This window comes from Larimichthys crocea, chromosome X (genome assembly GCF_000972845.2).
Source record: "Larimichthys crocea isolate SSNF chromosome X, L_crocea_2.0, whole genome shotgun sequence".
In the NCBI taxonomy this organism is placed as follows: Eukaryota; Metazoa; Chordata; class Actinopteri; family Sciaenidae; genus Larimichthys; species Larimichthys crocea.
This window is the reverse complement of record NC_040020.1, coordinates 5,419,704-5,444,080: the sequence shown is the minus strand read 5'-3', so window position 1 is coordinate 5,444,080 and position 24,377 is coordinate 5,419,704. Positions and strand designations below refer to the sequence as shown.

General features: G+C 45.5%; 1 protein-coding gene across 1 annotated transcript in view; it reads left to right on the top strand.

The window, feature by feature from the left end:
- znf827 (zinc finger protein 827) overlaps positions 1-24,377 on the top strand; it is a 66,322-nt gene that overhangs the window by 15,351 nt on the left and 26,594 nt on the right. The window contains exons 2-5 of the mRNA XM_010729483.3: positions 5,073-6,347; positions 8,610-8,782; positions 9,069-9,564; positions 19,388-19,669. Of these exons, the coding sequence (XP_010727785.2) occupies positions 5,073-6,347; positions 8,610-8,782; positions 9,069-9,564; positions 19,388-19,669 (2,226 nt within the window). The remainder of the gene's footprint in view (positions 1-5,072; positions 6,348-8,609; positions 8,783-9,068; positions 9,565-19,387; positions 19,670-24,377) is intronic.

Below are 24,377 nucleotides of genomic sequence, written 5' to 3'. Positions count from 1 at the left end.
ATTCAGGCTTTATCTCTTTCAATAATAATCTTTGTCAGTTTATGTTGAAAAGATGCAAGAGACGCAGCTCTTCTCTCCTTCCAGCAGTTTAGATCCATAGCTTTGATGACACATTTGAGGTTATGAGCAAGTTTTTTTTTTTTTTTTTAAACACAAGATGCTAAAAATGGAAGGGAAAAATAAACCAGGGGGTAAAGTGCACTTCATCTGCAATGAGGAATTTCAGAGGTCTGGGGCTCTCAGTCGTCTCATTCTCTTCCAAGAACACTTCTCCTTCCTGTTTCACCTCTGGCATGCCGCCCAAAGTACCCACAAACCACGGAGGCCAAGGCCGAAAATACACAGATGGTAATTTGCACTACATTTCAATACGACTCTACCGCCATTATATATAGCCCTGCTGCCTGAACCCTGAGCCTCACCGAGAGTATCGCCTCACCTCAGATTCCAACTAAAAGATGGGCTCTGTACGTCTTTGTCACAGACAGGTTGGACACGAGAAAAACGGACGTAGTTGGAGTTTAAATGGAGCAGTTTGATCTGAGGTTTTATGACGTTTGAATGTCTGACACGAACCTTGATCAATACGCAGGAGGATATTTTAACCTCGGATCAAGACAACGTGTCAAGATAATTAATTGCTAGAAGGATGTCTAATGGTTTCGCTTGCATAGAAGAAAAATAAGCATCAGTTTTTCAAATCACTGAATATAAAAGGGCTTGTCAACTGCTGAATAACTTGACTACATACTGCGTACTGTTTGTATGTATAAGGAAGTACTGCTACAGCACTGTACAATTTGTTTATTGGATTTAAATAAGCAAATGTAAAGGAGTAGGCGTTATTTTCCAACAGGCCTTTACACCATCACCAAGTTCTTTGGAAGTAAATAAGTTACTTTCTGTGTTGTATCATATTTTGCTTCAGTGATCACACATCTTGCCTGCATCCTTGTTGGTTGTCATGTTTCATCAACTTCCTAATGGAAATAACATGATGGATAAACTTTGGAGCAATTATCATGCCGTTCGCGCAAAAAGAACAACCGCATTTAACAGATTGATGTCATATCGAATGTGATCCAGCTGGATTTATGTAGAGCATCTGTGTTTTATTTATTTACTTTTAATATTTGCTTTTCCCCCGTTATGGAGACGGGAGAAAGAGGGACGAGCCGGAGATGTATACACGACGGGAACAAAGCATGTGGGCATGAAAGAGATCAAGCAAGTGTGAGATTATGGGAAAAGTGAAGGGGAAGCGATCCTCGTCCAGTGTGTCCCAATTAATGGAATTACCTTCCTTCTCGGGAGGACCGTTAGTCATTTGCAGAGACGTGAGCCCGCCAGTAGAGCGTCTCTCCCACCATATTGTCCAGCAGGCGCTAATAAGGCAGCCCTGACCGCCGGGTGTGCTCATTAGCATAGCCCGCGGCCGTGGCAACCCCCGCCAGGGCCCAGCCGGACACTTAATTACCGCCGTGGCTCCTTCCTCACTAAATCCATACTACTGCCTTCCCTTCCTATGTCCTCACCCCCTGCTCTACCTCCTTAACCCACCCCCACACACACCACGACCATCTCCCCCCTCCACTCGTAGCAGGGAAGATGTAAGACTATTCGTTTTGGCCATGTAGATGTGACGCCTTTAGTCTTGGTATGTTGTAGCGGCCTCCTATGTTATCTCACTTTTTACAGCTTTGCAGTCAGCAGTCTTTTGAGATTTTAGTGATTTCCACCGACCTCCACTACCTCTCTCTAGCTCCTTCTCCCTCTTTCTTGGCCTCTCCTACTCTCATTGCTATATTAGCTCATGGGCATGACTCTCATTTTGACATCAGCACAGTATCGATGCACCCCTGTCCAGCCTTAATCGGCTAATGGCCTCCTCTTCTTTCCAGCCCAGCCAAATCAACCCCTCCCTTAACCATCCCTTTATCTGTCCCTTGCTTCCTTCGCCTTCGCCGTCTCCTCTCCCCCCCTACTCTGTTCAGGCCTGGGGTCAGTGAGGCCAATTTTCATGCCTGGCTAAGTCACAGAATAGCTTTGTGTGTCTATATATGTGTGTGTATGTGTGACTGAGAAAGAGAGAAAGCTGTTAGTCAGCAGCCTCATACAAGTCATGTGGTGGGTGACCTCCTGACCTACCTTTACTTCAGTCCCTTACTCTTCCCCTTTACCAGAGATCACTCTGTGTTACAGCGAAAGCTGGCCGACTCCTGTACTAAACTTGTATGTATGTGCATGCACACACACACACTCTCACACACACACACACACATACATGCACCCCTCTCTGACCTAGAAAAGCCAGGGCCAAAATAATCCTGCCAAGTTCACAAATGGAGATTGTTGACAGCGCTGCATGGTGAAACAATGAACAAGTACACTACCTGTAATGTCCAACAGTTTTTAGCTGTAGTTACAGGCTGTGAGCCTCCCTGTCTCTCTCTTTTTGTGACAGGTTAACACAACACACAGGTTTTCCAAACACTGTAAGTCACAGAGGTGCTACATCAAAATATTTTTAGCCGCTCGGTGTGTATATCTCTGTTCAATCTCAAGCCAGTTTATTCTATCCTGTCTCGAAAAAAAAAAACCTCACAGACTTTCTCTTTATGTAGCCTCGGCTTGCACTTTGACTTGTTATGGCTCTTTCTTTGTCTATAATGTGGTGGCGCTATGCATCTCTGTGGCCCAAGAGAGAAAATCCCCCCTTTGCCACTGCACCACTGAATCACCCATGTGTGAGTGATAACAGATACAGACTGCTGAGCACCCCGCAGCTGTTTGTCTCAACATGCAAGTCATCCCCGCCATTACACCGCTAAATGGTTCCCTTTCAGTGGCAGACGTTCGCCGCCTCAGCCCGTATCTCCATGCCTCCATCACTTTTGGGGGTTGCGGTGTGGTGGTGGTGGTGGTGGGGGGGAGTGTTGCAGTTACTGTCGCCGAGCCAGCCGCCGTACCAGGGGCAAAGCAGTTGAATGTATGTCAGAAAAATTGCAGTGAGAGGGGGGGAGAGGACTCCAGCATTAAATCACATTCTTGGCTGTGTAGTTTAAACACATGTGTGCACGTGCATGTGTTTGTCTTTGTGTGTGTGTGTGTGTGTGTGTGGTGGGCGTACAGCAGCAGAGCTCAGACGAAGCCCCCCCCCCCTCTTAGAGCTTGGGCCGGAGACCATGACCTTGGGAAATGTCATTCCCTCTACGGGGGCGGTTCGGCAGTGACACACAAAGCCCCCGTAGAGGAGTGCATCAGCGCACTATAGCACTCTGGCAGGAGCCTAGTGGTGTAGTGTTGCGTCCAGTTGCACCTAACCCCGAGGTTTAAGAGTGAACCTTGGAAGCAGGAGAGTTCAGCCTCAAAGCTGAGACCTCGGGTCAGCAATCTAGCGATTTTCCTCTAACCACATTACAGCCATTAGTGGCTCTCGCTGCTTTTCACATGTCACATGGAAATGGGTCAAGCCCTGCCCTGCATGACTCACTGGCTCTTTCGCCATCTCCCTCTCTTTCTTTCCTGTTAACCCTACTCAGGTGGCGAAATGGCTTCAAGGAGCATTGGAAATTGGGTTCACAATCTGTGTGCATTATGGCGCTTTTGTTCACCTTTTATAAACAGTCATAAGAAATGAGGAGGGTCACGCATGCTGTTTATACTCATCTTGCGTTTTGCATTGTTTGTCTGGGTGAAGTCAATTAGACGTGGGTTTTATAGAGTGTTTGGAAAGACCCGAGGACAACATTATAACATAATCTGTTGCCTTTCTTTTTTGGCATCTGACATTTTCTGTCAGCTTTTGTGTTACTGAAAAAAAACAAACCATACATACCATGGGCGAGTGTGTATGTGTGAGCCGGAGATGGGAAAGATGTTAGAAAGTGTATAATCCCTGTTTGATATCTGTTGCACAAGGAGAGTAGCGGTCATAGCGGGTTGTGATCGTGGTCACCTTTCGCGGACCACGGTGAGCCACGCCGGCCAGATGTCAGCCAACTCTAATGATCCCAACAGGTTGCTGGGCTGGGTTGCCTGGCAACCGTTTTGCCTCTGCCTGTAAACAGAGAGCAGAACCACCAGGCCTCTGTCAGGGTCGCGAGGGCGAAGACGGCTTTGGTGTATGTGTGGATATAAAGTATGTATGTTGGTGTGTTAGACCTTTAAAATAATTCTTTCATAGCTTCGTGTTTTTGCAACTCTATCAGCGCTCTCTCTTTTTTTTTTTTTTTTGGAAATCTCAGCCAGCTCCTTTTTTATCAGATGTTTTGTGAGGTTGTGTACAGTAACCCAAAGAGGGGAGGGGGAAGAAAAAAGTCAGTTTTGACATTTTGCTTTGCCCAGGCTTGGTGCTTTTGACATATTCTTATGGAGGTTTGTTAATATGTAACAGGAATATTCACTTTTCTTTGTTCGCCCTTGTCTGGCAAGCTGTAATGTTTTTCTTATGAATATTGATACATGAAGTGTATATTAATGACCCTTGGTGACCTTAACCCTATCCTTATTGGCTCCCCGGTGGTATCTGCAGGCTCATGAATATTAATCTAGTTCTGTAACCTCCATTACCCTAATCTTTGCTGTCTAGCCTCCCAGAAGGACCCGTTGTCATGGTAACCCCTTTTTACTAGACTCTTCCAGACCAAGGGTGGGAAAAATCTGGTTAAAAAAAGGACAGAAAAATCTAAATTACTCAAACATCTTGGATGCGCCTCGTGGAAAGCTGCCATTATATACGAAAGAGGTTGAATTTGTGTTGGAAGTCATTTTTAGTGGTCGAGCACCAAAGTGTATTTTTGCAGCTTAAAAAATGGCCATTTCGACTTTCGGTTCAGACAGTTGTGTTTACGAATGTTCAAAATCGTAGTCTCGGTTAGGCTTCTATGAGCTACAGATCACCAGTGGCTCTGCAGCGTCAGACAGTTATTAAGACTTTACTCTTAGTAATAAATGTTTGGTGTTCAGCTGAAAGATTCACCGGAGCAACATGGTGATATCTTTGTCCTATTACTCACGCACGATTTGTGTCTGTTCTCTCACAGTCAATTCTGACCTCTTTACTCTTACAGATGTGGACAGCAACGAGGAAGGAGGGCCTGATGACGGTCCTGTGGAGGAGGAAGGCTGGTTTGGGAATGCTTCTGACACACGCTCAGAGTCGTCGTCCTACGGAGACACCCAGGATGAGCTCCTCCTGGCCCGGGGCTCCTCTCCCGATGAACGGCCTGGAGTCAGCGCTGGGTCCGGGGACCCCGATACCTGTGGAGGTGAGAGCTCATTGGGTTGCCCCACACCCGTCCATCGTGCCTCTTTGGAACTTCTCGGACTGGATGGAGGTGCATTCTCGGCCCAGGACACACTCTCTTCTGTGGTGTCATCACTGTACGGTGAGGCAGCATCTCGTGCCCTGGGAAAACCTCTCAGCAGCAACCTACGGCGCCTCCTAGAGGCTGGGTCGCTCAAACTTGACACTGGGGAGCTTCTAGGTCGGTCATCGAGGGGGGGTGCTGGGGGAGAATCTCCTCCAATAGGTCTAGCGCCACCTTTGACCCTCTCCCCGTCTTCCCACCACGCCCAGCAGTTAAGTGCTCTTGCCCGAAAACTGGCCAATAACAACAACAACAGTGGCTCAGCCTCACCAGCCTTGGCGCCCTCAGTCACCAACATTAAGCAAGAGCCCCTTGACCCCTTTAACTCTGTCACCCCTAGCAACGGCAGTGGCTTTGTATGGGCAGGTGTCGCAGATAAGTGGCCACCGGCCAGCTGCTCCACGCCCTGCGGCACCAGCCTGTCCCCGGACTCTGCGATCCAGAAGTTAAAAGCGGCGGCGAATGCTGTACTTCAAGACAAGAATGCCGTGGCCTCCTCCTCAACAACCTCTTCCTCCTCCTCCACCTCTGCCTCGTCCGCAGTGCCCGCCCTCGGAGGGGGTGGTCGAGGAGACGACGTGGTGCGCTTCGATGCCTTCAACTCTCCGTTCAGCCCACAGTCAGCTAGCTCCACCCTCGCTGCGCTTTCCAAGAAAGTCAGCGAGCGGAGTCAAGCCTCCTCGACGGCCAGTGCTGCTACTGACCACCAAGCCTCAGCCAGTTCCTTTCTCTCACTCGTGTCAATGACCTCCTCTGCTGCCTTGCTCAAAGAGGTGGCAGCCAGGGCGGCGGGAAACCTGCTGGCAGAGAAGAAGGACGGTTCCTCCTTGGCGACTGCTGGGGTCCTCCAAGAGGATGTGAAGCCCCTGCTGGACAAAAACCAGAAGGCTTCCACACCCTCAACACCCACCCAGAGCTTAGAGTTGCTGTTGCCCTCGACTCCAAAGGGCCGAGGAAAACCCAACAGCCAAGCAGGTAATCTTAAATCACTGTATGCATAGTACTACTACATTAATCCAAACAATGGTCGCACCAATACAAATCCTAGTAGAGCTCATCTTAAATTAGGTACATGTTTGGATAGTTCTCCAGTTAAAAGATGTTCTTGTCACTTGTGTGTGACACAGTTACAAACACACTCAATTGTTGTGTTAAACTCTGAATGACGCTACTTAAGCTCCAACAAGATTGCTACAATAAAATAAAATGACCTTATATCTGTACTAATGAAAGAGACTGTGAAGGGTTCAAGATCAGTTTAGCTGCACTTTGCTTACAGAAAGTTTTTCATTTTCCTTCAGCCGTGCACCTTCCTTTTGAAAAATAATTGTACAAATTTCCTCAAGTTCAAGAGCAATGTTATCATTATCGTCATTATACTTCTCCCCATTCAGCATTTACCGAAAAAAAAACAACAAAAAAACCCAACATCACTTGTATGATGAAATGCAAAACTCTTAGAACTGATAATTTCAAACTAATGGAAAAAGCTGAAATGTCTTTACTGTCATTGTGTGTGGGAGTAGCAGGATTACTTGTCACCAAAATCCAGATCAGAAAAAGCACAACTCTGAACTTCCATGACTTGTTTTCTCTGGTTTCGTAATGGTTTAGTTCTCACCTCACTGGCGCTGAAGAAGCGAGCAGTGTAACCGCAGCTTAACTGTCAGCCGAGCAGAGAGCATAGCCGAGAGAAAACAGCCCTGGCTGGCCTTCTAGTCTGGGAAATGGTCTGTGGGCTCAACGGGGGGTTCTGACTGAGACCTCACTGCCTTCCCAGACCAGCTCGTTTGTGCTCGGATGTGCGTGCTGCCAAAAGGGGGCCGTCAGTGTGTGCTCGGCACAGTAGGGAGCCCTGGAGTCCATATCCATCTCGGCAGCCTCCTCCTGGCTTCAGCCCCCACTAACCAGAGCCCTCTGCACTGATCGGCACAGCAGACTTAAGGCCAAACACATCATACTTTCCACTGACTGGATACAGATGCGTGCACGCACACACTCACTCTCTCTTTTGCTCTCCCTCTCATGCGATCTCTCTGTTACTCACAAATGTCCATGCAGTATATTCTGTAAGTGTGTACTCAGACGTAGACATATAACCCAAACAAGGGTGCACACAGAGATCTCACTCTTGCACAGGGAGAGAGAGAGAGAAAGCTTCAGAGTGCAGGCTCTTACTAAGTAGCCTTTAGGGAGAACAGAATGTTTTCAGGGAGATGGATGGGCACTTTTGAGGGATTGTGTCGCAACCCCGCCAAATCTAAAATGGCTGGATCAAATTGACTTCAGACAGATGAGGCAGTCGATGTAATATTCTGTGATCTGCATGCTAAAAAGGGGGTCTGCTCTAACCCGCGAGCCGTCAAGGTCGAGCAGCGCTGTAAAAATGCAGGTAGTTGTTTGGTCGCCAGACTGAAAAATGTGACCTTGATTATTGACTGTCATGTCTTGTTTTATTGTCGTCCCTTGCCAGTTCCACTATAAAACTGTATTGCACGGGTATGTTGTGCACTTTGAATGTATAAGGGAAGCTCACTCCCTTTTTTCCTCCGGCACGGCTGTGATTGGTGTCACATAGGAGACACATTTGTACAAAGATGAAGACACTAAACTTGCACGCATTTCTTCCCTCCTGTCTTATTTCCGCCTCACTTAACTCGACTCGGAATAAGCAGAAATCATTTTTGCATTGTGATCTCTGCTGTGCTTGGAGAGGTTGGGCCGCAGATGGCGGTTTATTGTTGCAAATAGGCAGTCTCGAGGTTTTACACCTCAGGTCAATGAATGGCTGAGCACAGTAATTTCACCAAACACTGATTACCAGATGTTTTTCAAGGAACGGTACTGGAATACTTATGAAGCCATCCTGACAGGCCCTTGTAGAATTTGTAATGCAATCATGCCTCTTTCTAATAAGACCAATTAAACAGTAATGGATGCCGGATATGAAGCCAACAACAATAATCGAGATACTAAAACATGCTTGAGTTTTTACTTCCATTGTTCCATTGCTTCCAGCTGGCATTTCCCTTGATAGTTTTCACCATTAGGTGTGGATTAGTTGTCCCTTTCCAGATCTGTGATCTGTATTTGGAAAGGCTCGGGTTTTCATTTCATCACACTAACAAAGGCACATTTCTGCATTCAGCACACGCTACAAGACTGATGACTGGCTTTTTTAAAAACTGTTGTTGTTCTTTGTAAAATGATGATGTTTTTACTTTGGTCGCCCTCAAGGCTCTCCCGAGGATGGCGGCAAACCATTCCAGTGTCCTGTATGTGGACTGGTCATCAAACGCAAGAGCTACTGGAAAAGACACATGGTTATCCACACAGGCTTGAAAAGCCACCAGTGTCCCTTGTGTCCCTTCCGGTGTGCTCGCAAAGACAATCTCAAGTCCCACATGAAGGTGAGATGATGCAGGCTTTCTTCATGTTGTGACCCTGTCGCCCTCACCACCATCACCTTTAATTAGTGGCTAATATGGCTCTGGAATATAATTGTTGGTATTAAAGGACATGCATGCCTTAGTTTAACTAGTATACCCTCTACATGGCATATTTAAACACTACTGCAGGTTTGTTGTAGCACCTCACTTATAAATTGCACTGAAATGAAGTAGAGAATCTTCTTGTTGTCCTGTAGTGGCAGAGTGAAGTAGTGATTTGACACCTAAACCTGTCCTCCTTTTCCAGGTACATCAGCACCAGGACCGGGGTGAGACATTTCAGTGTGAACTTTGTCCCTTCACCTCCTCCCGTCACTTCAGCCTGAAGCTTCACATGCGCTGCCACCAGCACTTTCCCCGCTCAGACGTCAAGGTGAAAGAGGAGCTCACCACTGACACGGAGGGCGAGGGCTCCCTGATGGGTGACAGCGGCTCCGCGGACCTGAGGGGGACGGAGGTGTCGCCGCTGCACTCAGACACTCAGCAGCAGACAACTCCTCCGATCGAGGCCTCCTCCAATCACGTTCACATCAAGGAAGAGCCGCAGGAGAGAGATCTGTCTGTGCTCTCCCCCTTTAGCATGTGCAGGGACCGTCCCAGCAGCAGCGCCAACTCCTTGGACCTGCCTGGAGTTGGGGTAGGAGTCGGGATCAGATCCAGTCCTAGTGGTCCAACCACAGCCTCCCTCTTCAGCCCTGACATCAGTACGAAGACAGCCACTGACCTGCTTATGAAGCTTTCAGGTTAGCGGAATTATTTTACAAAATGTTAAAAAATCAGTTCGACATAGATTCATCTACTGGAATGTCAGCAAATGACAAAAAAAAAAAGACCATCACAAGTTTACAGAGCTCTTTTCGTTCCACAACTGTTGGAAACTCAAAAGATATTCTTCAGTTTGGTATCATAGAAGACTAAATTTGAAAAGCTTGTGTGAGTTTTTTTTTTGCCATTCTTGCTTAAGAATTTACTGAAAATGATTGATGGACCTAGGCGTGGGTGATCTTGCCGGGTAGACTTGAAATAGCCTAAGAAGTTTTCTGTTTGTGCAACACAATAACACAATATTCCACCAAAGATACTACACAAGTTGCAACATAGTGAGTTTATAGTTGTAAACAGACATAAGTTATAAAATATCACTTTTCAAGTTCTCACAAGTACAATTTTTTTTACAATACGTCACACAAGGAAGAGCTATATGAAGTAATTCTTCCTATCAGCAAGCCTGTATCTGATAGTCAATGAGATGATGTGTTTAAGTTTGGAAACAGAGGTAAGAGGATGTTAAATAGTTTGCAATGTGTATGATACGCCTGAAAAGTAGATTGTGGACGCCTGACATCAAATATATAAAAATCCACTAGTTGGATTATCAAAGTAGTCAATCCATATATGTATATTTTTGTTAACTTGGCAGCCTGTGTACAGTGGCAGCAGCCTGTAAGAGCCTATAGAACAGGGGTCCACCAAAGGGTCCAGTGTGGCCCACTGGCAGTCATTAATTTCTTTTTTTATATATTCACTTCCAAAATTTATGACTTAACATTTCGTCTGTAAGTTGTAGTATACATGTAACGGCAGTAGACTGACTGAATGAAGAAAATCTGAGACGTTGTTGACAAATTGCACTTTTTAAGGCTGTTTATCATGTTTTGTAAATGAAATAGTTCATTAGTTGTAAAAGGGAAAAGTGTGGAGGTGTTGTCATGCTAAATGGTTTTACTACCGGCCTATTCACGGTTGTATGTGGCCCATAAACTAAAATGAGTTTGACACCCCTGCTATAGAACGTAACTCTGCAGGCTCTATAACTTTACACCTGTTTCTGTCTTGCCATATTTTCCCGTAAAAAGGAATGAACCCTGTCTTTAGTGAAAGTTGCTACTGTCCAAATGCAGGACAGATTGCGTCAGGTAAAATGGTTTTTGAGAAATACAAAGAAGAACAGCTCGCACAGACAGACTACCAGTTTGACTCCTGTAATCCATAATTGTTTTGTTTATTGTGCCGTTTTCTCAACTCGACTTTGCAACTCCAGTCACCGCAGTCGTGCTTTTATCAAAAGTGTCTCACTTCCTCCAGACCTGGGACGTGAAGACATCTGTTCTTGAGCTTCAGCTAGATGTTTGCCATAAGTTTTTTGTTTTGATTCTTCATTGTCACCAGAAATAACATTCTTAAGAAGTGTAAACAGTTTTATGTTTATCGTTTCAGGTCAAGGCCGCGGTATGTCTGTGAGAGCTGTTTTTAATGGATTTTAAAACAATGGGAGCCTAAAATGTCTGGGAAAACCTTTAACGGATAGAAAGTTTTAGCATTTGACAGCAGCGAATACAACACTGATGTGTTTAGACTCATTATGGGCTTTAAAAAAATCTGAATCCCACAACGTGTTTTCACAACATGTGCCAAATGACGCTACGTGGGTCTCAGGTGCGTCTGCAGGCGCGTATGTTTGAGCCGTTGTTTTTCAAACTTAAGCTCTTATTGCGCATATTGAGGCATATCAGGCATGCCTTCACTTGTACACAGGGTTGTTCACAACCTTGGTTTCTGTGTCTTTCCCATGAGCATGGTAGGAAAGTAGGCCATGGACTTTTAGCCCTTTTCACAAGTACCACATGCCTCTTAAACTGGTTAGGACAACACCCAAGGAATTCAAAACTTGGCCTGAGGACACTGATGTGAGGTAGACAAAATACTGATATTTGAATAAATAGATCATTGTGCTGAGAAGTGGCCTTTAGAGCAATTAGATGAGTTTCTTAATAAAAATCACTGAAACACTGAATAGATCCAGTAAAAGCTGCCCTTTTCTGTAAATTGTAAATGGTCTTTCTAGTCTTCCCACAACTCAAGGTGCTTTTACACTACATGGGACCCCATTCATACACTCATGGCACTGGCTGCCATGCAAGGTGCCAACTGCTCATCAGTTTTTTCTTTTAGGAGCTAACCATTCATACAGACTCACACACTGATGGTGCAGCCCTCGGGAGCAATTTGGGTTTCAGTATCTTGCCCAAGGACACTTTGACATGCCGACTGGAGGAGCCGGGGATCAAACACCAGCGATCACTTGATTAGTGGACGATCCGTTCATATGTGTAAAAGTTTGATCAGGTGCACTCAGCACTCCAAAAGAAAAAAAGGCCAGACATGGAAAAAAGTGTTTCTGATTCGAGCATTATCTTCATCTTCTCACCACTACACATAGTGTGTGTGTGCATAGTGCACAGTCAGTCGCACGAAAAAGCTTGGATTATTCCAATAACATCCCACAAGAACCTGCTCAGCTGAACGCAGGAAGGAAATCACAAATCTACATTCAAAAGGTGACGCATCTCAGCGATCGAGGCTCAGTCCATGTAGAAATAGTAGATATTGTCGGGCTCAGCACATCTAATTGATTTTAATGGCACCCTCCTTGTACGACGAAAGGTGTGTTGGAATAAGCAAAAGCGAGGAGACATTCTTCGCTTGATAACAGTTAATTCTCAGACATTCTCAGTCCTCTTGGTCCTTCGTGGAATGCTTGGAATGTGATATTGAGCTTTTTGCTTACTTTCTGAAATGCCCTTTTTAAACATTGCTCCGCTAAATGGTCAATACAGATGTTTTTTTTATTTTATTTTATTTTTTTATTTTTTCTGTATTCATCTGTTAAAGTGCACCATGCAGAAACCTTGTATTACTGTGTACAGATCATGATTGGTAGGAGCAGAATGGAACATGCACATAAAAATCAACTGAAGTGCTCCTGGGCAGCACTTAAGTCATGACCTAAATCAGAGGAGCACAGTATGTTCATATCTAATCGTACAGAGAAATGTTCTGTTTGTGAGCTGCTTATTATTTGCTTAAAAATGTCACAATACCAGAATGATGGTACATTCTTCTACCATTTTTGAGATTATTTATCTACCCAAGGACGAATGCTGTTGCTTTTACACGCAGTTAAAATGGTACTCCGATGGCTGCCCTGGTAGCACACCCAAAGTCCTCTGCTGCTTCGACACTGATTAGCTCCATTGAAGCAGTTGGCAACTTAAATGATTTGCTCAAGGGCACTTCAGTAACGGTTATCAAGGGATTAATTCTTCGCCCACATTTTGTCAGTTCTGTTTCAGAAGTTTTGAAGATCTGAACTCGCTAGGAATCGTTGTCCTGCTAACGAATCTCTTTGTATGTGTGTCGCTGTTATTGTGACTGTGAAAAGGGGGTGACAAATTTTATTCCAAAGGTGTTTATAAAACTGAAAATGACACACAAGTAGAAGAATTCAGACTGGAGCCCTACAGGAAGCATTGTTTACATGGAACTACTGTAAATTGGTGAAAGGCCTCATTTAAGATCAGTTCTTTGCACTTTTTTTTTGCAGTAGCTGTTGTTTACCCGGTTGCCTCCACCCTAAGATCTATGACAAGTAGTAGTGGTAATATTTCCCATTCATGAAACCATTTAAAGGCCCACTCACCCCGGAGGCGTTATGGCCGCGCCGCGGTCACCGGAGCAGATAGCTTCCAGTCTAGTCAATGAGAGCACTCACACAAGGCGTGTCTCAGAAGCGTCTCTCCGCGCCACGGCGCGAGCATTTTGTGGCATTTCTATTTTTGATGCGAGCCGCTGCTAAACCTCGTAAATTTCAACAGAGCACTGCGCACCAGACAGGAAATCCGACACAGAATCAACGTAATAAACTTCCGCCTTCTTTCAAAATAAAACACAATACGCAGTTCATGTAGCTTTTTACACAATACGCAGTTCATGTAGCTTTTTACAACTTCACACCAACGTTACGTAATGACCGGTGGCACCAGGTGATCACAGATCGATCAAAGGGTCTCAACGAGAGACTAATTGTTGAAGTGGAACAACACACAATAATTTATGACACAACAGATGCTTTTTATAATCTCCTCCACGTCGGAGAAGCAAAGTCAGCTGTTTGTTGTTGTTGTTTTCAACAGTTTATTCACAGTTTATCGCAGGGTCTCTCGTACGTCCAGGATTCTCGCGTGAATACGGCCGGCTCGCTCTGCTGCCGTCACGCGGCTGACACGTGCCCGGTGTGAGTTGATGCCAGGCAGAGGACGCAGCTAAAACGCGGCGTAGCCGTCACGCTGCTGTGACGCCTCCTGTGTGAGTCCCGTGTAAGACTGTATCGTGTAATTTAGTACCTTCTATATATTGGTAAAGTTTAAATGTAGCATGGAAGTTTTATAACCTCATGATACAGCATTCTTTTATCAAACTTGACAAACATGCTGCTCTAAGGTATCCAAGGTCCGGACAGTGTTTAGATGCATTTCACCATGTTGCAAAATATCAGAGGATCAGCTTGGAGACGATGGCAAGATTGATGGAAAAAGGTTGACCGAGGTTCAGCGTCGGGGTCGAGGCTACGGCTGCCACTCTTCCACTTAATGCTGTGTAATTAGATTGAGATCTTGAGCAAGGATGGGAGGAAAAAACCCTGGGAACATTAGATTAATTAAAAATTTATGCATAATTCATAATTAAAAAGGAATTCATAATTTGAAATGATTAGCGCCCTCAGCGCTATCCTGTGACCCCACCAGGATGCACAGGGACTAGGCCGGCTTAGTTAACTCCTCCTCGATCTCGCACGCCCCGGTTCCACACGGATGCCCCTTGGGTGCCAGTTGCACTTCACTCCCAGACTGCACAATCAAGGCCGGGCGACTCCCAGAGGAGCCAAGATGGCTCCTCGCAATGTCAGTCCAGTGTCAAGTGGCGGACATCTTAGTCAGGGCATCATTCAAGGAGAATGAGGGAGGATATAAAAAGACAGAACGAGAGGATGTTGAACCTGAATGCATGACGACGGGTTTTTAATGAATACCACTTCTTTGATCTCGCTTTGTTGGGGGGTGGAGTTAAAGATGAAGGGTTGTGAAACTGGGAAGAACTGGGCTCAGATCTTTGTCATGCCACAGTGCAGCCACGGAGGGAGAGGTGAGGAAGTTCCTCCTGGGACCTCTAGACTCCATTTCTTTTGACCTCCCTGCCAACCCAGATTGAATGTGTACACGAGCAGCTCATCCCTCCTGCCTTTACACTGCTGTCTCAGTGCCTCAATCCCACAAGGCCTGGAAGAGTAAGGGGATGGTGGGGGGTGTATAAAAGGCAGAAGGATATATAAAAAAAAAGAGAGAGAGAAAGAGACAGATAAAGTGACAGCAAGTGAGGGAGAGGGAGAAATGGGCAAAGAGGGAGTTGCATCGAGTTCCCCAGGCGTTAAAAGCCAGTGAACTCTTCCTGACCTCTGACATAATAAGCATATCATTTTTTTGGGCTGCCCTGCTTTCCATTGAGTGTTCTACTGATACCCTTTGATTTTTATCCTTGCACGCTGACACAACCGTTAGCTATCCAGTGTGATCCACATTTTGATTCAGAGATGAAAGCCACAGAGGCACTTTGAAATGCACAGCCCCTACCCCCTGTGCCCAGTGGACCCTGAGTTAATAATGACAGTGGGCACTGCACACCCTCCAAACACCAAACCTAACCCCCCGCTGTGGTGACACAGGCACAACGAGCCTGACCCTGGCTGGGTGTGAATAATTGGCATGCAGGGGGTTGTGGGAGGTGTTGCATCTGTCATGATGCTTCTGCAGTTGTCTTATTTATCTTTTTTTTCCTGGGAGAGTATCTTGCATGCTATGTTTTGCCATAGTGAACTGGTGCACAAGCAGAATTTTAACATCTTGAGTACTTTTCAAGGATTTCTGGAGAACATGGATTCTTTTCCCTGTATTATTTTGTCATTGTTTAGACATTCTTCTTTTATTGCGTTTTAAAGCACCGTAGCGCCACATATTTTATGTCTTAGGTGACACTTGCTGAGTTTTGAATATTCTTTCGTTTTGTCGCTCGGGTGAACATCTAGATTTAATCTGCATGTCGCTTGCTTTTCGAGCTCCGCATGAGCAGACACATGCAGGCCTTTTGTGTGTGACCTCTGGTCCATACATCCCCGCTGCAGCCATCAGTATCACTGTCCGGTGTCTAGCACACTGTCAGCTATTGTTGGGTTCTCAACCTGCCCCACGTAGCTCTGTGCTTTTTTCTCTTTTCTTTTTTTTTTTCCTTTTCATCGGGAGAAAACAGCAGCCAATTGTCAGAGGGGGAGCAGGTTGGCGTGACAGAGGTGGAAAGCTAATGAAGTTATTTGACGGCAGCCCTGGCCGCGGAGCGAGAGGTGAGGCGGAGTGGACAAGCGCCTGGCAGCGAGACGGATGAGGCGCGAGAGAGAAGCGTGGCGAAGGGGAGAGAAACGGGCAAGGGAAAGGCAATGGAAGTAACATTGGTGGCAGGTGTCAGAAGGGTGTGATAACATGGAGACAAACTGATAGCATCATCATCCCGGAGCTAGAACCAGCCGTACAGTATCATGCACAGCGAGCTGACATTGGCCTGGGTACTTACTCACACAGGCAGGGAGCTTACAAAAGAGATGCCCAGTCACCCAGAGATGCCCATCTCCTCCTCAGATCTGTGTTCACTTCACAAGATGCTCTGCCAGAGACTGGATGCCCATGATGCTATTGTGATTCTGAAATTTGGACGCATAAAAGGCCAACTGAATTGTTGCCGTTGGTATTGTGCTCTGGCTTTTTTTTGTCATTGAGGCACCAGCTTAGAGGAATAAAAAATGTGCCCATTGGATTAGGCTACTAAATAATTCATTGGGCTCTGTAACATAGATTCTTAGTGGAAATACACTCTATTTATAGCGACAATCCAAAAGGTCACTGGAGTGGTGTGACTTTGTATGTGAGTGCACGTCCTGGGGTTGTTTTTGTTCTCGTGAGGCCACAGAGGAGAAGAATTTGAGAATCTAAGTTTGTGTTGAGTCCGTATTTGTCAGCGGCTTATGTGCAGCCCGGAATTATTTTCATATGGTTTGAATGAAGCATGACACACAAAGTGAGCATTCCTTCTAAGATATAGATAAGTATGTGTCTGCGTGGGTAAATGGGATAGTGTATTTTTATGTGTGTTTGCAAGGCGGTGACCAAGTGTGCTGTCCCTGTCTGATCCGACATGGCCCAACACGCTTCTAATTAGAGGACGTCCTTCCAGGTGCTGACCAGGTTATACTTAGCCTGCCCGCTGACATCTGACGGTGTGACATTTCCAGCTGGTGCCTCGTGCGACCCTGCGCCACTGCCCCTGAACTTGAAGGTCACTGTCTCTCCCCTCCTCCTCCTCCTCCTCCCCCTGCTGCACAACCTCTTCCTTCTCCCCCCCCTTTTGAACTGGAGCCCCGGCCCGCCATAGTGTGGCACTGTGGCATTGTGGCACCACATGGGTGGTCAAAATACCAGCACCTGTCCCCTTTTCCTGCCCTGTATCCCCTGTCCCTGAGCCCTCTATCCCTCCGGCATAGATCATCATTAATCAGAGGGGCTGCAGCCGGCACAGATTGATGATGTGGGCAGGGGGCGGCAGGCCTATGGCGGTTAGAGATGTTAGGTGAGACGGTAGGGTGAGGAGCGGAGCAGATCTCTGCTGGGGCCAGAGGAGACTGGACAGCAGTCTGCCCAAGAGTGATAGCCTCTCTTATATCCATGCCCTGTGTCTGCGTTGTGTACATAAGTGTGTGTGTGTGTGACAGATAACATAAGTAATAGTGTACAGGTTGTTTCAAAACTGTTGATATGTCAAGGGGGGTTAGGAAGGGTGTTGATAAGATGTTTAGATGTTTGTTGGCGTCACTCAATCTCAATCAAACTTTGTTATTATTTAAATCAAATTTTAATTTGAACATATAGGTCGACCATTGTTTTTATAATGGCATCACATTACAGACCTCTTACGATGTGAAGAAAACAAACTCTTAAAAAATATAGACCGCAACCTCTGCCACATTTGGTTTCCATTAGCATACATGGCCAAAAATATTGGCACCCCTGCATTTCTGTCACACAATGCGTTTTTTTGAGTTGGTCCAATGCGAACAAAAGAAATAAACATAACAACACTGAAACATTTGTAATTGCGACAGTTTTTAGGGAGAAATTGTGCTTTATCTGACAGAAATGCAGCGGCGTCTATATTTTTGGCCATGACTGTATCTGACGGCCTGCCTTTCAAACCTCACACCGCACCACAGTTCAACATTATGTTTTGTCCAGATTATTTTTTACTTTTGTCAGCCACCATTGTAGAGAACGTGAGGTTCTACACACATTTTCCTCAAGCTTCATGCACGCTCAAATAAACTCTGCATCCACGCTTTCTTCTACAGCAGGTGATCAGTGTCGTCTAATACAAAACAAAAACTGGCTCTAACAGCATAACCTGGACACTCATTCACGTAAAAAGTTTAAAGTTTCATGTATGCTGATCTGTGCTGCCAACCGCCAATCCACTTAGTTCTGTAATTGGTGGCACGGTGCACCCATAGTAAATCAGGTTACAATAGTGGACAATAGTATCCCTTTAATCTTCCCCCACGGTTCCCATAGTTGCACTGAATGAATGAAGATATCAGGTAACTGTGCACAGACAAACAGAATGTATTTTTTAAAACATATTATCACAGCGTCTCTCTGTGTTCTATTTCCATTTTTAAATAACGTTGTAAGCCTCAGCCCGTGTTTAACCTTTGTTTTATTACAGAGTATAGTGGAACATGCTGAGAGATACAAAGAGAGGCGCTTGCCCTGCTGTTCTTTTCTTGGCGGCTATCGGAAGTTGCTCCATGTCTAATTATTAATTATTCATCTTAGGCGGATTAGATGTGGCCCAGTTTCTCTTGAAGATGACTTTAGACCAGAGGGATCCATGTGACAGTTCACTCCCCAACCTAGGCTACACACTGCAGAGATAGCAGATAAGGCCAGATTGCTATCACGCTCTACAGAAGTACAGGAATTATTTCATGTCCCTACGCCTAAAGAGGATTCAGAAGAAGTCCGGGGCAAGATGAGAAGAGGAAAACCAGACTTAAAGTAGAATAAAAGCTGAGAATAAAGTGACTGAGATGTGAAGGAGAAAAGAGGATGGAAATGATTTGGGAATTTGTTGTAGATGCCCTAAAGACCAAGAGAGAAGGACAGTCATGAGGTTGCACCCTCTGTGTTGGTCCACAGCACACCAACTGGGGTGTTTGTTGCAATGACAGAGCTGTGAAAACCCACTGTGGGCCACTTTGCTGTTCCATTTAATTTGCATTTTCATGTATTATGTATGTATGTTATGTGTGTGTGTGTGTGTGTGATATATAATATAGTCCTATTCACACATAAGAAACGGTCAAATTCACCAAATGGTAGAATGTTCTTGCCGCGCATTAGTCTGAGTTTTGTTTCTTTCAGTGAGCATCACGATAAATTGATGATGTGACCCTTGGGTGCATACAAGTTTTAGAGACCTTTTGCCTTACACTCAAATGCTGTACTGGGTTAATCTCAAGTTTACCCAACAAACCTCACTTGCTTGTTCACAACCAGCATTTAGTTTCTTTTTTTCCCCGTTACCCTTAATGTCTTCTCATTCCTTCAATTTTTTTTTTCTTTCTGACTGCAGCGGCCAACCAGAGAGAGACACTCAAGTCCCCATTCCACCTGAAGGAAGAGCCCAAAGCGGAGGAAGCGCTGAGCCCTCGACCATCCTCGCAGTCCCAGAGCCAGGTCCAGCCAAGCTACCCTGCGACTTTCTGCCAGGACGGGCCAGCGGGGGCTGCAGCAGCAGCCACAGAGCGCCCAGGGCCACTGAAACCAAGGGAAGGAAGCCCCATGGCTAAGAACAGCTTGCTGAGCCAGGATATCAACGTTAAGGTGGCCTCTGAGCTGCTGATGAAGCTTTCAGGTAACTCTTCTAAATCTAAGCAAAAGATGAAATCAGTGGTCTCGATGTAACACTTTAAAAAAAGTATCCTCAATACAGTTATTACAGATACATTATTGATATTTGTGGTGCTGGTTGGCTGGTTTCAGATCAGCCAATAGCAGCTCAGGAGGTTAGCTGTCATGGCAGGTTATGACACTGACGGCCATAAAAGGGTTCTGTTTTTTTTGTTTTTTTTTACCATGACATACCTAACCAAGCTGAAATTGGGGGCTTCGCAAAGGTGAGCAGAGAGTGTACCTGTGGGGAAAAAGCATATGTGGTGAAATAGTCTCAGCCTCTCTGAGGCCTTGGCTCTAGATGCTGGCTGCGAAGCCTTTTGTATCCTCGGTGATGATATTCAGGTAACTTGTTTTGACCCTTCATTTTTCTGTCTGCAGTAGCCCTCTGTGTATCTATGGTTTGTTCCAGGTTTTTTCTGTGAACAAGAAACAGTATGTCGAGGATCAGTTCTGCTTTGTTGTCTACAACAGTTCTCTGTTCTCATGTCCCTCTTCAAAACACATCGAAGATATATTATCTGCTTGCTATATTGAACTGGAAATTCACCTTGCCCCTTGTTCCGTGACAGACAGTTAAACAATAAGATGTTTGACACGTGTTATGTTTCAAACTGTGTGGTGCAGCATGATTTAGCCTTTACAGCTTCGTCTTTATTTTGTAGCACATGTCTGTTGGTTTATTTTTTTTTAACATACACTTTGTGTCTGTGCTAAATAAAGTTTAAAGCCGCTGCTCGTTTTAGCCTACATCCACAATCACTAGTGCACGCAAGGTCTGGTTCAAGTGTGTTATAGACAGGTGTTTGTCCACTGTGGGCTGCTGGAGTGTATCTCTCAGGCTGTCAAGAAGGAAATTTGCTGAAGTATGTATCACTATGTACCACTGCAGCTGGTTTCTCTAGCTATATGATTCACAGAAAAGTGTTTTGTTCCCCCTGATTAAACAATTGATTGCATCATCATTCATACTTTGTTTTTCTAAATACATTTTCAAATTTGAGTTCTTCTAAGCAGGCCTAAACTAAATTTCCTTTGGAAAAAAACCCACTGGTGTCAACATCGGAATGATTAGTACGCTAAAATTGTGCAGTCGTAAAATTTACAAGGTGACACACTCGTGAAAATATGCATCCACGGGTATTAAAAAAACCCCACAAAGCAAATGGCAGTCTGATGGTGGCGCAGTGGGGTGTTGCTCCATCCGCGGCTCTTCATCCTGTGCCAGAGCGTGCGTGCTTGACAGGCACCTCACACACCGGTTGCCATTGTTCTCTTTGGGTTGACTGGTGTTCAGAGTGACTCATGCTGGCTGGAAGCTCTGTGGTACTACACGTGTGCTGCTCCACTGCCTGCCCCCAGGTCACGTTTCCCTGCGTGTGTGTGCGCGCGTGCTTTTGTGTGAGTGTTTGAGGAGGACAAAGATGACATGATTACTTTAAAAAAAACCAACTCATTTAAGATGTTGGCATTTGTGTTACAGAGAGAGTGACGTGGGCAGTGTATAATTCCTCCACCTATGTTCTTTGTTTCATCTTTGTTATCCCTCTTTCTCTCACGTCGTTTTTCTGCCATTTCCAATCCCTGCACTGATGTTATCCTGCCAGTTTATTTGGTCCTCAAGCAGCGTGGCCAGCGTTTATCCCCTCCCATCACTTACACTAGCTCTGCAAGGTTGACCTAGGTTAGGGAAAGATGCTGCAGCGTTCATCCGTCCGCTGGCTCCCTCTGCCCCCTCACACAGTCCTCGGAGTGCAGTGCCGTCCATTGCCATGGCAACAGCGGGGGCGGTAGATGGAGAGGGCTGTCTAGAGTGACAGCCTTGACAAGAGTCTGGACCCTCAAATGACCCTGGGGGGGAAGGGAAGGAGAAAAAGATGGCGCGGAGGAAAGGAGAGAGCCGGAGAAAGGTCAATGCCGTTACAGTCACGTGTGATTACGGTCATGAGGTTCAAGGGCATCCACACTGTAACCTCTCTGTGTCCCCTGTTAAAGGTTATCCGCGGAACACAGTAACCCAGTAAGAATACTTGAATAGGGAAATCTCATTGGGGAATTTAGCCTAAGCATTTTCTTTGTTCAAAAAAAAAATTGTCTGTAAGGAAAAAAAAAAAAAAAAGTGCCTCTTTCCTCGGCCTTGCTTGTTGTACAGCAAATGGACACATCCTAATTAGATTTCTGCTGCTCATCCTTCCTCGGCCACGGCATTGGACAGTCAGGCAAGTGGGGTTGTCATCATTACTGCCCATTGTGCTGTAACATGAGTTGCATCATCCCTTTAACTAGGTCACTTCTTCCCCCCCCCCTCCTCCTCCTCCCCCTTTCCTTATCAAACATTGGTTGGTCGTGTCGAGTCGCCTTGCCTAGTGCTACCTCCCCCACATCTGTTTAAAACCAGGCTGCTGGTGTCTGGGGGCTAATTACGCCAGGCTAAATAGTCCCTGGCGCCAGCGGCTAACGTGTCCTAGCAGATGGGCACTGGTGTTGCAGGGCAAGGGGAACATGGCGTCACAGGAAGGGAGGGGGAAGGAGGGGTGCAGGGCTCTAGGTGGTGCCCTGGCAGACTGGCATCGTGTGGATAACAGCCGTGCCACCCACTCACCATCCAGCCACCCTCACTATAGGTGTGAAATCACACTTTGTACTCGCTTAACTCATTCCTCATTCCTAAGGAACAGGCCTTCCATCTCTGAGGACATTTTAAAGGCCCTCTCGCCTCTACAGTCGCTTGTTACCTTGCTAATAAAAGTTGCATTAAGGATTCGAGCGCTGTAGAAAGACTGACGGCAACACATTTTTTTAGCTTTTTGTTCATATTATAGAAAAACGGCAACCTGCTTTCAGCAGGAACAAAGCGGCACGGATATTCCGTCTGAGCTTCTACTGGTTTACGATCCAAATGTAGGTTTGATATTAGCTGGTGTTTTCCCTGGTTTCTTCCACCGGCTCCAGCGATTTAGTTAATGCCTACGCTCTTCATAAGAAACTATATTGTTTTGGTTTTTGTCTGTGCGTCAGAACAATTAGCCGAACGCAGCAAGAAGCTCAAAAGTGGGTGCTGCATTGGCAGGTCTTGTAGCAGCGGCCAGAGCTGATTGATTGAGTGATAATTAACAGTGTTTATAATCAAAGGATGCCAACTCCACCTGGCTTCCCCTCAAAAGATTTCACATGATTGCCTGTACTGTAGGAGATGCGACTGACTGACATACCACATGTTGTCAGCCTACAGTGTGGATATTCTCACTGTCAACACGATAACGTGACAGTTAAATCACTCCCCGTCGAGAATTTTGTATGTGGTGGGTTTCTCTCGCCTCTTTTTAAAATGTAACTCAAACATTCCCTGTTTGAATTCTGCTGCACCAACACATCGTTTTGCTCTTAAAATGCATTGATTAAAATGCAACAAATACAGTGGCAGAATACTGTCTCTGCTGTAACACACCAGTCTGAGGAGTGCAGATGCTCAGAGGTCTGCGAGGGGCTTTTTTTGTTGTTGTTGTTATCGTGCATGATTTTCTCGAGGTGGATCAGGGTCGCACACACGTACTGTACATCGCCTGCTGCCCAAGCAGTTTACAGTGACACATGCCGAGGGACTTATTGACTGCATATTTGTACCACGCACATCCATCCCGGTTCATGATAGGAAAAAAAAAAAGATCAACTCAATGATGGTGTGCACTAAAAACAAACATCCTTTTACAGCAATTCAGTTTCAAATATTCACCTTTTGCACCTCGCCTAATGGCCGATTCAGAGCAAATCAGGCGCTGTGGTGAAAACACAGGTATCCCAATCATTTAAACGGGGGCTAAGTGGGCCACAGGGTATGCAGAAAAACCAGACAGGGGCTCGTGCCGAAGAAGATGAAACGTAATAAACTTGGCGGTGGCCAATCAGACGATCATAAAAGAGTTCATCCCCACACGATGCTGCAAACTATGTTGTTTGTATTGCATGTCATCGCACTACTCCTACGGACAGTAAAGCCCAGTTGAAGGTTAGGAAAACATATCACGGCACTTGTTGTGCAGCTCAGCAGCTTCTATGCTACGAAGAAAACAATGTAATTTTGAAAGTAAAGTGAGAAATTGTTACTAAATTTCTTTGGTCACCAGGAGAAACCACCGAGTATAATGCATTTATACTTAATATATAAACGTATATATTATACATAAGTATACAGTATATATTTTCAATTTGATGCTGATTATTTATCTTTACCTTCACATAAGAGGATCCACTATAGCTTATCACAGCTCACTGTGTAAGCACTTCGTTGTTCTAAGTCACCACCAGCGTTACTGTGCAGTATTACTTTATGTTAAGCTCCACACTGCTCTGACAGTGTCCTCATCATGCCCCCTCAGTGTGACCGCTCGCTGACCTCTCATACTCCCACCTTCTCTACCTCCACATCTTTCTTTCTGTCTCACTGGCTTCACACCGCCTGTACAGAAATGCAAAGTTGATCCCTCTTGCCCCTCGCTATGTGTTTTTTTTGTTTGTTTGTTTTTTTCTTCATAAACGGACGTGATTGATAGAATTACAGAGGCAAATCAGTTGTCGTCTTTTGTCTTTGACCTTGCGTGATAAAGCCCTTACTAGCCTTGGATCAAGCTCTGGCTTGTGCCAAATGTTTTTGTTTAGGGGTGCTTTGTAAG